Source organism: Puma concolor, chromosome E1 (assembly GCF_028749965.1).
Source record: "Puma concolor isolate L17-30 chromosome E1, mPumCon1.1.hap2, whole genome shotgun sequence".
NCBI lineage: Eukaryota > Metazoa > Chordata > Mammalia > Carnivora > Felidae > Puma > Puma concolor.
In genome coordinates this window covers 41457254-41471181 of record NC_141680.1, presented here as the reverse complement: position 1 = coordinate 41471181, position 13928 = coordinate 41457254, and the positions used below count along the sequence as shown (strand labels likewise).

The 13928-nt window shown below is 40.5% G+C and overlaps 1 protein-coding gene and 1 long non-coding RNA gene across 3 annotated transcripts in view; one reads left to right on the top strand and one right to left on the bottom strand.

Annotated features, from left to right (window-relative positions):
- Positions 1-347: 347 nt before the first annotated feature.
- Positions 348-13928, bottom strand: part of LOC147574350 (uncharacterized) — a 280815-nt gene continuing 267234 nt past the window's right edge. Inside the window, exons 8-10 of the long non-coding RNA XR_015244162.1 lie at positions 2503-2685; positions 1203-1371; positions 348-466 (exon numbers count right to left, since the gene is read on the bottom strand). This is a non-coding gene — a long non-coding RNA (uncharacterized LOC147574350). The remainder of the gene's footprint in view (positions 467-1202; positions 1372-2502; positions 2686-13928) is intronic.
- Positions 5684-13174, top strand: LOC112854195 (uncharacterized). Of its 2 annotated transcripts, none has more exons than XM_086687279.1 (2): positions 5684-6153; positions 12402-13174. In XM_086687279.1, exons 1-2 carry the CDS (start codon positions 5743-5745, stop codon positions 12867-12869), a joined length of 879 nt encoding a protein of 292 aa, XP_086543405.1. In that variant the 5' UTR covers positions 5684-5742; the 3' UTR covers positions 12870-13174. The 2 variants fall into 2 exon arrangements, with proteins under 2 accessions (XP_086543405.1, XP_086543404.1); XM_086687278.1 differs by having other exon boundaries at positions 5685-6165; positions 12453-13174.

The window sequence follows — 13928 nt, the reverse complement described above, 5'->3', positions numbered from 1 at the left end:
GGTACTAGAAGCCCAAAAAGATAAGGTGACAGCCAGAGCTTTTATTCAGATCTTTACCATGTCGCCTCAAGGTAGCTTTCTCTCTTAAAGCCGAGACCCTACCTGCACACAGCCCATAATTTTGGAAAAAGGAGGCGCAAATTCTCCCAAATGGAATACTGGATATGAAGATGAGTGGGGAACCCCTCCTATAACCATGGCATCTGGATCAATGTATTCTAATGGGGCCATGCTGGCACTTTGTGTATTTAGCACTCATGGTCAACTCATATCCCATATCAAACAGCATCCAAATACATGAGTATTCTAGTGCCCCCCCCCCCATAAATGGCTCTATATTCATTTGGGAAAATTCTAAAGACATTTCTACTATGCACACCTGCTGCTGTCCTTTATCCTAGAGGACTGGCCTCTGTTTTGATGGGTCAATGGCTTCTAGGTCTGAGAACTGGCGCAGATCTGCAAACTGCATGAGGGATCATCAGTTTCCTTTGGGAACAATGACCTCAGCTTTTTGTTCATTTATTCCCTAGCTGTACAGAGTTTAAGGTAAACAACCTAAGGTGCAAAATTTAAGGTACAAGTACAGCTATACCCTAGTTGGTTGCCTACATTCTATTTCAAGGGACATCATGCTCTATTATCCATATTGGAAGATCCCTGAGGGTCACATGTCATTCTGCCCCCTTTGTCATTCCAACCTCGCTGACTTTCACGTAATTATATCCACATTATTTCTTAGAGTTAAATGCTGCCACCTGGCTTCTGCTATTCAGAGATATGTCATCCCCATTATTCCTCGGGAGGCCAGTTCTCTCACAGTATTCCTTTCCACCACCTCTGTATTCAGAGAATAGGCACCCCATACCTGATAATTCCTTATTACCTCGGTAAAGAGAGTGCCCCTTTGACCTACTCGGGATCATATGCTGCCAGTTGGCTTTTTTGGGCTTATGACTACGTGTATTCTAGCATATGTACTTCTCTGCACCTTTTGATCCCTTCCTCCTCACCTGTATGTAATGTAGTGCTAGAAAAGCCTGAACTGGATATGCATTTACTTAACATGACCTCACTATTTAGCCACTTTAAATGACACAAAGTTATTAGCTCACAGTTTCTGTGGATCAGGAATCCCGATGCTGCTCAGTGGGGCTCTCACAAGGGTGTCCTCAGCTAGTTAACTGGCACTAAGATCTCACCTGAAGTCTCAACTGTGGAAGAATCCACTTCCAAGTTCACTTATGTGGTCATTGGCAGGATTCAGATCCTGGAGGGCCACTGGAGGGAGGACCTCACTTCCTTGCTTGTTGTTGAATGGATATTGTGCTCAGTTCTTTGCTGCAAGAATCTCTCCCACATGGCACCAGGCTTCATTAAAGCCAGTGAGAGACAGAGAGAGAGAGTAGGCATTAAGATGAAAGTCACAATCTTTTGTAACTCAATCACTTGATGTTGTCACATCCTGTTATTTAGAAGCAATTTATTCAAGGGGTGGTACTTACATGAGACCCTGAACACCAAGAGGTGGAAATCACTGGGCCTTCTTGGAGTATGCCTTAATACATGTGCATAATATTCAGTGAAAGAATCAAAATACATTTAAGATTCCTTTATATAAAATTCAAAACTAAGTAAAACTAAACTATATTGTTTAGGGATGCATATCCAGGTGGTAAAATCATGAAGAAAGTTAATGAAAAGAGAATTTAAAAATCTGGTTAGTGATCATTTATAGGGTGGAAAGAGGGAGATGTGTGGTCTTGGTGAAGGCAACATTTTATTTTCATGACTTGTGCTTTGGGTACATAGTGTTTGTGTCATAATTATTTATTATATTATACATGTATCTTTTATACACCCTGCAGTGTATGTGTTTTCATAATACAAATTTTTATAAATTCAGTGTGAATTGAAATGTTTGCGCTATTTATAATTTAAGAAGAAATATTAGATTAAGCATTGATTGAACATACTGTTGATCCTTGAATGATACAGGTTTGAACCACGTGAGTCCATTTATAGGCAGATTTTTTTTGATAAATAAAGTTCACTTTATTTAGTAGTTTTCAGGGAATCAAAAGTTATGTGGAGACTTTTGACAGCACAGGGGATGGCATCTCTAACCCCTGTGTTGGTCAAGGGTCAACCATAGTTAGAGAACTGAAGGAAATTCAATCAATGGTATATAGGCATTTATATGGTTTCAAATATTGCTTTAATTACACATACTACCTTATATCAAGACTGGCAATATTGTTAATGTGTATCCTTAAATATTTTAATGGAGCTTATTTTATTATAAAATAACTTAATTGACTTGAAATATGTTAACTTTCCTATCAATTACCCATGCCTTTTTTAAGTGTCTATTTAGATAATAATTCTACAAACTAAGTCACTACAATTACCTAGCGGTAATACATTTTAGCTACAGACAAAATACATTCCAGGTATCTGGGCATTTATTAAAATAATAATGAGTACTAACATATGTCTTACCTGATGAGAAAAGTCTTTTATTTTTTGCATGTCATTCTTTAAAGGATATATTAATATGATGTGATCAGTTTCTCTGGAAGGTACAACACAGGTTCCTCGATGGTGGTGCAAACATCAGTTGGGTCCACCTCTTTCAAATTTCATTGATGTTTACCTAACTAACATATTTTACTTTGTGGAACTCTAAAAAGACAACAAAAAAATTTTTAAGTATTATTTTATATTATATATATTCACACATATATTTATATAACATACACAATTAAAATTTTTAAGTACAATGAAGAAAAAAATTACACTCCATCTACTCTATGCAATAAAATACTAAAGTTTAGGTAGACCATACATAATTTGTGTGCATGGTCCTGATGTTAATTATCAATTCTACCTCACCAGACTATGGGTAAAATTTTTAGCAACGAGTACACAGAGTGATGTCTCTCTTGCTTTTGATATGCAATTTTAAAAAATTCAGTGTGTGTCTATAGTAATTTCCCTTTGTGGTCCATGCCCCATTGTTTATTCTTATCCATGTAGGACTTTTGTTTGGCATAAGATGGATTTACAAGAGTGAAGAGAATTATCGATGCTTCAGTCTGATATTGCTCAAAGTTCAGTGATTCAAAATCGGTACAATTCTATTAATTAGGTGTTACCAATTATATTTTAATATTGTAGCTACTTCTGTTCCCAATCTAATACTACACAAGTGTGTGTGATATAGACAGTTTAAGGAGGTCTAAAACTTGGCCATGCATTTAAGATTATACCTCACGAGCTTAAAAAATTCAGATGCCCAGGCCATACACCAGATCAGTTAAAATCAGAATTTTTCAGGGCAGAAGTCAGGCATCAGTAATTTTTATCTCTCCTTAGGTGATCCGATTATGCAGCCAACTTTGCAAACCACTGGTCTAGGGGCTGATTCTGTGCATACTTCTCTATAACGAGAATGTACTCTGCCTTTCCATATATGACAAATATATAATCTCTCTCGATTTATATAGAAAGCTCTCCCCTGGTATTAAGAACTCTTTTTTTTTTCTTTTTATGGTTTTTCTTCCCCAGCAGCTCCCATACAGCAAATCAAGTGAAAATCTCTCCCCTTGGGACACCATGTTGCCTCACAATCGAATTGTTTAAATGCCTTAGGTTCTCTAGCTTTGCCTCACAAGCCTATGGAATAAAAACATGTAAATCAGTGTTTGCTAAGAAAGTTATTGTGATAAACATATTGCAATAGTCTTGGTCTTCAAATGGTCCCAATTAAGATATTTAATCAGAAGGTGATCAATGCTTCTGTTTCCCTGGGACTTGACTGTTTAACAAAGTTTTGAGTTCTGGAACCCCCATCAAGTCCCAGGTAAACAAGGATGGTTGGTAGTAGTTACAATAAGCTTTGGTACTTTGTCACTACAGCTCTGAATGAACTAGTGATACAAGTATCAACATTAATAATATTCACATGCCAAGTAAATGGTGCCAGACAGAAATGATGCTATATATCATGTTTGAAGCTCTACATCAAAACAAATCTACAGTGAAAAAAAATACTAAAACAATTGTTGTCTCTATGGTGGCGGGGAGTTTACTAAAGTGATATGTGGGAACTTTCTGATATAATGGAAACGTCTATATCTTATAGGGATGGGGATTACATGGATGTGTATCCATTCGTCAAAACTCATCAAATAGTACACTTAGAATCTGTACCTTTCAGGGTATGTAAAATTTACCTAAAATGTAAAACAAATCATACAAAGTAAGAAACAGTAACTAGAATTATTTATTTATGAATAAATCTATGTCTTTACCAAACTGTCACCTTGGCTAATTTGTCTTAGACACTCTTCTTTTAGTTAAATTATACTACTATGAGTTCCTTTGATGTTGCACAGTTGTATGGGGGAGAGGGGCGGGGGGGGGGGATGGGTGTGCATACGCACGTATGATCTTCACAGTAATCTGTAAATTCCCAAGGAGAAGACCCTAAACCATATTTGTCACCCCAGGAACTGGCAACACGTGTATCTTGGATTACCCACTCAACAAATCTGCTTTATAAACAGGCTGGAACTTGATAGAGGCACTTCCTCAAAGCCTGAATGAACAAAACAAAGGAGTATCTCCAAGTGTGGTCCTTGGGTCTTCAGCATCAACATCCATCTGGGTACTTGCTAGAAATGCCGAACCTCAGGCTCCACTCTAAGGTAGAATCTCTGGGATTTGTCCCAACCATGTTTAATAAGCCCTTCAGATGGTGTGTTGCATGCTCAGGTTAGACCATCACTAAATAGAGGATAAGTAGAAATGGTAACTAAATTAAGTTAAATTGACTAAAATCCATTCACATTTCAAGTGGATGGAAAAAGATGTGTGCCATAGATTTCCCAGCTATAGAGGTAAATTCTGAGGAGAGGCACATTTTGATTACTGGGCCCATTTTTTCTCCATTGAAGAATATTTTAATTAAGAATGAGATAAGAATAAAAATGAGGCTATGTCTTCCAGAATCAAAAGACCAACTGGAAAAAACAACACAAATATACATGACAGCAAAGTAACAACGTAATGAGTGATGGGACATGGCAGTGATGCGGACCACACAGATAATTGTCTGCCATGGTTTTGGGGCAGAGGACAAGATCCAAAGGGAGAAACATCCAAGAAAATCCATTCCAGTGGCACAGAAATCAGCAATGTCATACACACATAGAGTTGTCTCCTTCCTCATTGTTCAAAAATGACCCACAAAAGAGAGCTTCTTCCTCTTGTCCCATGCCACACTATGCAGATGGGATTTCTTCCCAACTGATCATTGGAAGAAATGCAGAACCAGAAATATAACTGCCTTGATCCTATCACTGCTAGAAGAAATGGGACTTGAAGAAATGTAACTGTAAATGCCACCTATCACATGACAGCCCACTGTCAAGGAAGATGAGGAGAGTGTGGTCTGGAAGATGCTAGCAGGTATGAGTCAGGAGGAAAAGCAGACCAGATAGAACTTATCACATCTAGAAAAGAAAATTTGTTTCCCACAAGTTTAAACCATTACATAGACAAACATTATTGTGTACTGTGATAATTACTTAATTATTAGATAAACAAAAACAAGGAAGATGTGTTAACAAATCACCCTGTTCAGGGCATATATAAGGGGCCATGGCACAAGGAGACTTCAAACTCAAGCCCCTCACTCTCCTGGAAACCATCCCAGAACCTTCACCCTCTGACACCATGGTCAACTCCTGTTGTGGTTCCAGCTGCTGTGGCTCCAGCTGCTGCCAGCCTTGCTGCCGCCCCACCTGCTGCCAGACCACCTGCTGCAGGACCACCTGCTGCCGGCCCACCTGCTGTGTGTCCAGCTGCTGCCGCCCCTCCTGCTGTGGCTCCAGCTGCTGTGGCTCCAGCTGCTGCAGGCCCAGCTGCTGCATCTCTAGCTGCTGCCGCCCCTCCTGCTGCCAGACCACCTGCTGCCGCCCCAGCTGCTGTGGCTCCAGCTGCTGTGGCTCCAGCTGCTGCCGCCCCTCCTGCTGCATTTCTAGCTGCTGCCGCCCCTCTTGCTGTGGTTCCAACTGCTGTGGCTCCAGCTGCTGTGGCTCCAGCTGCTGCCGCCCCTCCTGCTGCCCCTCCTGCTGCCTGCGCCCAGTCTGTGGCCGGGTCTCCTGCCACACCACTTGCTATCGCCCCACCTGTGTCATCTCCACCTGCCCCCGCCCCATGTGCTGTGCCTCCTCTTGCTGCTGAATCTCTCTGCCTATAATCTTTGTGACATAGGGATGTCTCCACAAGTCATATAAAATGTGTTAGAGCCAGCCAGTGACTGGGGGATGGACTCTCAGCTGCCAACTCTTCATCTTCTGATTTGGCATTTAGAGTTGGCATTCAGTTCTAGGAAATAATAGATTAAAACAATTGTCAAATGATTTTTATCTGATACATCCATTTTTAGGCCAGTAATATCTTCATCCTACGTATACACTGATTGTGATGATCTTACATGGCATTGTTTTCATGTGTTCTTAATAAACAGCCATTTCCCCAATACTAAAATCTCCTGATCGGTTAATGATTTGGCATGTACATGTGTGTGTACATGCGTGTATGTGTCTATGTCCTTAGCTATCACCTCACACCAAAGCCCATCTTGCTTCAAATGCAGGAGAATGTGTTCAAGAGCAGTTACTTATATTGGAATCAAGACTCTAGTAGGCATTCATTGTATGATATGGGCAATATTGCATAACCTCTCCGAGCCTCGGTTTGCCTTCTCTGAGAAATGAGGACAATATATAATGTTCTTCAAAGGTTCAAAGACATAATCCATGTATACACTACAGTTAGCAGAGTGGGGTACATAATGTCAGCTGTCAATAAATATCTTTTTTTTTTTTTTTGTTATTTTTCTTGAAACCCTAGTCACTTAAATTTCCCTTGACTATATTTCCACTTCTAGTATGTTCCATTACTGATTGTGCAAATTTTGCGTGCTCTGCCTAACTCAAGTACTTTCTCCTCCCTCTTTCCCTCCTCTTCCTTCCTTCCTCCTTTCCACTCTAAGCATAAAAACTCTATTTTAGAAAATGAAGTATACCTTCTAAATCCAGATTTCTAGAAAATTATGAAGTCCATGGCAACTTTTCCATAAAATATTTAAAATTTTTCACTAATAGTTGCTCACATTTTAGTATTTCTAGACTGAAACTCCGTATTTTCTTCAGTCTCATGAAAATTCTCATGTTATTGAAGTTTCTCATCTCCTTGATGATTTTTTTTTTTCACTTTGGGCTTTTATCACCTTGCCTGGTTTTATTTAAGAGAATATGCAGAGGCTATTTTCCCCAGCACCCAGACTCAGGTAAGAATCATCCTCCTTAGCTGAGATAATGTGTCACAATATACACAAAAATGTCTGTTTATGCAGATATAAGGGTCCATAACTTTTGGTTCACAATCTGGAGTATAGTAAAAATATTTTGAATTCAAATTTACATACACCAGTTTTATCTAGTAGCTGTGTTATATTTCCCAAAACCTTAACAAGTATAATTAAGGGTTAATTATAATTTCTAAAATTAAAAAAAAAAGTTATAAGGTATAAGAGACAAACCAGATAGGAGTTGATATCAAATGGGGTTCACCCCAACACACGTTGGGTATTTTGTTCTTAGTATATTACAGAAATGTCCTATAGATATTTTCAGCTTCACTTTTTCAACTTACTTTGAAATGTTTCTATAGAATACAGCCCTGTCTATTCACACAGTAGAGTTAACCAATCTTTTATCCTCCTATATATTCCTCTTTGATAACTACTAATTATAGGATTCAGGCTCTGGTTTCAACATTACACTTTATTAGCTAGAGCTAAATCAAAGAATGTTTTATACTGCTTTTTTCAGTATTAAAGTATATGAGACTTATAATTTCCCATTTTTATAACAAGAACTGGGTCACAGCAGAAACAAGACAGCATTTAAATCTGTGTAATAAAAAGACTATTTACAAAAGTGTGGATAGAGTTCAGGGGAAGTAACAAGGAAAAATTCAGTACCCAGGGCTCATAATAGCAAGGAGCAGGTGCCCTATATCTTAAGAACTATGTGAGAATTTGGGTGAAGGAGTCAAAGGACAGCATGCCAAACTTCTTAGGATTACTCATACAGGCACTCAGTGGACAGTGATTTCCATCAGGGAGAGTTACAATGCTCCTAGAGAACGAAAAGTGATACCAGAGATATTGTGGTAGAAAAACTCAAGATAGAAACAGTTGTGAATGGGAAAGTGTTACTGAGGGGTTATTCTGTGGTCCCACTGACTTTACCTGAACACAGAGTTGGGATGATCTTAAATGAATGGAGCATGGACTAAGTCTGCCCTCCATCCAGTTTTATTTGGCCACGTTAAATACGTACCACTGGAATTGCTCAAGCCCTCCTAGGTAGCAAATTCTAAGCAATATAGAATTCCAGAAGAGCAACAAGAAATGACTGTTCTGATGAAGGAAACAGCTGAGGCAAGAGGGTTTGTTTGTTTGCTTGTGAGAGAGCTCACAAGCAGGGGAGGGACAGAGAGAGAGAGGGAGACAGAGGATCTGAAGCTGCAGTGACAGCAGAGAGCCCAATGCAGGGCTCAAATTCAGTAACCCTAAGATCATAACCTGAGCTGAAGTCAGACGCTCAACCAACTGAGCCACCCAGGCACCCCTGAGCGAGAGTTTTAATTCTCACAAACACTGTTAACAGACCTGTCTGGCCAGTGTATGGGAAGACAGCTCCTGGAGGTTAACAGCAGACTCTTGGTGATTACACAGCATCTTCCTCTGATTGCTTCAGTTGTAACTAATATAAACAAACTTTACAGGAGGCAAAACAAGCCTATCAAGACTGGTAATACCATCCCAGACTTGGCTAATGCGTTCTTTTCCACATCAGTTTCAAGGTTCTGCCAGGTGCAATTTACATTCTCATGGCAAGGCATCGAGTACGTATTTACTGTTTTGCTACACAAATGTTTGAGTTCACTAGCATATTGCCATAATCTAATGAGGTTGGCTTGGACTTGATAGCTATTAAGATCAAGTTAATACTTTGCATTGATAACTGTGGCATTCATGCATGAAAAAATCATCAGTGAGTTTGAAAAAGCAAGTCTAGGAATAGACCCAAATATGTAAGGAAATTTAGTATATGAAAAGTTGCCATTTTAAATCAGTAGGGGAAAAAATTATTACTTAGTAAGTGTGGCAGGTTATGGTCAAATCAGATTACCAGATTTTAAAACATTTAAACCTCACATTTTATAGCTGCATAAATTTCTGATAGAGTAAATATTTGAAAATAAAACATGAAACTCTGGACAAAAGAAATTATGAGATAATGTCTACAAAATCAGAAAGGACTTTCAAAGTATGACACCAACCCAGAAGTCATAAAAGATTAATAAATTTGACTATATCAGAAATAAATGGGGGCGCCTGGGTGGCGCAGTCGGTTAAGCGTCCGACTTCAGCCAGGTCACGATCTCGCGGTCCGTGAGTTCGAGCCCCGCGTCAGGCTCTGGGCTGATGGCTCGGAGCCTGGAGCCTGTTTCTGATTCTGTGTCTCCCTCTCTCTCTGCCCCTCCCCCGTTCATGCTCTGTCTCTCTCTGTCCCAAAAATAAATAAACGTTGAAAAAAAAAATTTAGAAATAAATGTATGGCAAAAACCACATAAGCAAAGTCAAAGAAAAAAGACAAACTAGGAAAAATATTTGAAATTCACATCACATACAAAGGCTAATTTTTATAATATACAAAGAGTTCCTGTAAAAATCAATGTATAAAGGCTAAACCCAGTAGAAAAACATGAATTACAGACAATATAGAAAATTTCTATAATTTTTTCTATATAATTTCTGTAATTTTTCCTTACAGAAAAGGCAATACCAATAGCCTTAAACATCTGAAGAGCTGCTCAGTCTCACTTACAATAAGAAAAGTGCAAATTAAAATCACATATAGAGGGGGCTAGGTGGAGGATGGGCTGAATAAGTGATGGGTATTAAGGAGGGCACTTGTTGCGATGAGCACTGGGTGTCATATGTAAGTGATGAATCACTAAATTCTACTCCTGAAACCAATATTACATTATATGTTAACTAACTAGAATTTAAATAAAAATTTGAGAAAGAAAAAAAAATCACCTACGTATCTCATATTGACCAAGATTGATGACAGATAAGATAGATAGATAGATAGATAGATAGATAGATAGATAGATAGATAGGTGTCTACATGCATAACTACACATCTCTGTACATGTATCTATGTACTTGTAGGTCCTGTGTATCACTGCATTAATAAAAATAGGGAAAGCCAAACATTCACACATTGCTGGTAGATGGGTACACTGGTATGATCCCTAAGGAAGTTGAAGTTGTCATTATCTAACAAACATTATAAACAAATGTATACTCTGATCCAGCTATTCTATTTCCAGAAGAGTTTATTCTATAGAAAACACTCACACATGTGAAATCATGTATGATCAGGCTTATTCGTTGTAGCATTGTAAGTAATCTCAAAAGACTAAAAGCAAAGTAAATATCCAACAGTGGGAGACTGACTCAATACATTACAGTACCTTCATAATCAGAATACGATGCTACTGTAAAAGAAAAAGAATGGCAAGCAGTGTATACGTTATCTGAATGCTTCATGTGAAAACCGCCAAGGAGGATGACCATGACTGATAGGCTACCATTTGTATAAATGAAAGAAATGGGTAAGTCTTCTTATTTGTTTCTTATGTGTTAAGCAACAAAAAAAGCTGGAAACTCTGGCTGCCTTCAAGGAGGGAACCTGTAAACTGAGAAGAAAGGTGGGAGGAATACACGTGGGAAAAAAAAAAAAGAGATACTCGAAATGTTTAAATGAAATTTTAAAATATAAAAGATGTAGGGGCGCCTGGGTGGCTCAGTCGGTTAAGCGTCCGACTTCAGCTCAGGTCATGATCTCGCAGTCCGTGAGTTCGAGCCCCGCGTCGGGCTCTGTGCTGACAGCTCAGAGCCTGGAGCCTGTTTCAAATTCTGTGTCTCCCTCTCTCTGACCCTCCCCCGTTCATGCTCTGTCTCTCTGTCTCAAAAATAAATAAACATTAAAATATAAAAGATGCAAAATATAAAAACCTTTCTGCAGAGACTATTTTGTTTTTTCTTTTATTTTTTTTAAATTTTTTTTAACGTTTATTTATTTTTGAGACAGAGAGAGAGCATGAACAGGGGAGGGTCAGAGAAAGAGGGAGACACAGAATCTGAAACAGGCTCCAGGCTCTGAGCAGTCAGCACAGAGCCCGACGCGGGGCTTGAACTCACGGACCGCGAGATCATGACCTGAGCCGAAGTCGGCCGCTTAACCCAGGCGCCGCTTTTCTTTGATTTTTAACTCTCCACTTCTTCCCTATCCAAGACAATGCTAAGCAACATTTCAACTTCTCCTGCACTCCTTCCAAAGATTGTTTCCTTTTCATGTCTTACCAATGTTGGTCTTGCCACAGCTCATATGGGGAGAGGGGAGGATATAGAGCGGCAACCCATGGCTCAGCTCGATGGGCATGACCAGAGGACTCATTCAACCAGTGGGAAGACTTGGGGAAAAGGTTTCGAGCCCCTTGGGGAAAATGGTGGGCTATGCTGTCAACAGATCAAAAACTATCAGCCCAGAGGACATTTCTGATCAACTCTGATCAACCTCACATGACTCTTTGCTATTTAAAAGCCTGGAGTTGCTGCTAACTGTTTCACAGAACATCAGAGTGATGAGAACACAGCCTGGAATCCTGTAGGAATTTCATTAACCCGATGACCACCCACAATAAACACGACAAATCAAAAGCTTCCTCATTTCTTACACTCAAAGAGAAGCTCACTTCCCTTTTTTTGCTACCAGCATTCCATCTACTGAAACATTAATTTTCCACTAGAGATCATACTCCTTCAGAAGCTCTCCCACAATCATGTCAAGGTGAGTAACAGAGAAGACATAGGGACCCACCTGTGTCACATGATACCCAGAGATTAAAGTCTTGTGACACTGCAAACAAAGGAAGAAATAAGAAGTGATTCACATGAGAACTCAGGAACTTGAGAAAAGGGAAAGAGCTATTTTCTACATATTGGGAGTTTTTCCTAGAAAAATATAATGATTTAATTTACTAATTGCATTTGCAGTCATATAAACAATAAGAAGGAAACAGTCTTTTCCTAACCACAGAAGTACCTCAGGGGGGTATAAAAGGGGCCATGTGGCAAGGAGACTCCCAAACTCGAGATCCTCATTCTCTTGGAAACCCACCCAGAACCTCCACCCTCTGACACCATGGTCAACTCCTGTTGTGGCTCCGTCTGCTCTGACCAGGGCTGTGGCTCCAGCTGCTGCCAGCCTTGCTGCCGCCCCACCTGCTGCCAGACCACCTGCTGCAGGACCACCTGCTGCCGGCCCACCTGCTGTGTGTCCAGCTGCTGCCGCCCCTCCTGCTGTGGCTCCAGCTGCTGCAGGCCCAGCTGCTGCATCTCTAGCTGCTGCCGCCCCTCCTGCTGCCAGACCACCTGCTGCCGCCCCAGCTGCTGTGGCTCCAGCTGCTGTGGCTCCAGCTGCTGCCGCCCCTCCTGCTGCATTTCTAGCTGCTGCCGCCCCTCTTGCTGTGGTTCCAACTGCTGTGGCTCCAGCTGCTGTGGCTCCAGCTGCTGCCGCCCCTCCTGCTGCCCCTCCTGCTGCCTGCGCCCAGTCTGTGGCCGGGTCTCCTGCCACACCACTTGCTATCGCCCTACCTGTGTCATCTCCACCTGCCCCCGCCCCATGTGCTGTGCCTCCTCTTGCTGCTGAGCCCCCTTCTCTGTGACCACCATCTCCGCCTACCTCTGCCCCACAGATGTAGCCCCTCCTTTTCTGCTGCTAGGACACATGAAGTGGAAATGATGTTGCTCAACTGAATTGGGCCTTGATTCTACTGAAGAACCACGTCATGCTGTTGAAGAAGATGGATATGGCCCAGAGCACTTACGCAATAACAGATTTTATCCTTCAGTTTGACAATTTGTGACATTCTCATAACTTCCCTTTTCTGGGCCTTCTCTATAACCTTATATATTTCTGTACCAAAATAAAGTTATACTTCCCTGCATTAACAATTCAGTGTGATTGATGCTCCTTCCAGATTTTGTCTTCAGCTCGTAGGCAAGTGTACTTGACCTACACCCACCTGCAGGATACACAACATGGTCCTGACACCTCTCAGTAAAAGTCAGGTTCCATTATTCACTCCCTGATTCTTTCTTACATGCTTCCTTATTTCCTAAGCAAATCACCTAACTATGAACCTGTCCTAGGAAAATAACAACATGAAAACCAGAAATTTGGAGGACTGTTAAGTACGTAAAAGTGAAAAGAACACAATACACGTTTCATGAATCACACCAGTCACTGTAGCTGTGCAACATGTTGTTTGGCACAGTATGCAAGTTTGTATGCAGACTTGCACTCGATGACACTAGTGTCATCCATGCAGCTAATCAAATGCACACTGACTTTGACTCGATTTGCAACAGGACCTCAGCCATTTCTCATTTTTCTATTGATAAACAAATTTCAGATCCTCATGCATTCAAGGGACAGGCAGGTAACTTAGATGAGTAAAGCACGCCCTTGATAAGATGATGTGTTTGGTGAAAACTGCGGCGAATTACAGACTTTATGACCACGTAAGAGGGTATTCCTGAGTTCCTGTCAGTTGCTTCCATGGAGAAACAGGGGCCCAGTGCTTTCACTGAAAAGTGGGTCTGCTTTCCCTGACCCTTCCAAATGCCAATTTCTTCATTCACTCATCCCAATAGTATTTATCAAGCATTTATTACATGGGAGGCACTGCTAAAGATACTAGAGGGG

Excerpts from the sequence above, each read along its gene's own strand:
- LOC112854195 (XM_086687279.1), top strand. The coding sequence starts at position 5,743 with ATGGTCAACTCCTGTTGTGGTTCCAGCTGCTGTGGCTCCAGCTGCTGC. Across the intron at positions 6,154-12,401 it reads CCTCCTGCTGCCTGCGCCCA|GGCTGTGGCTCCAGCTGCTG; the intron begins GTCTGTGGCCGG and ends TGCTCTGACCAG.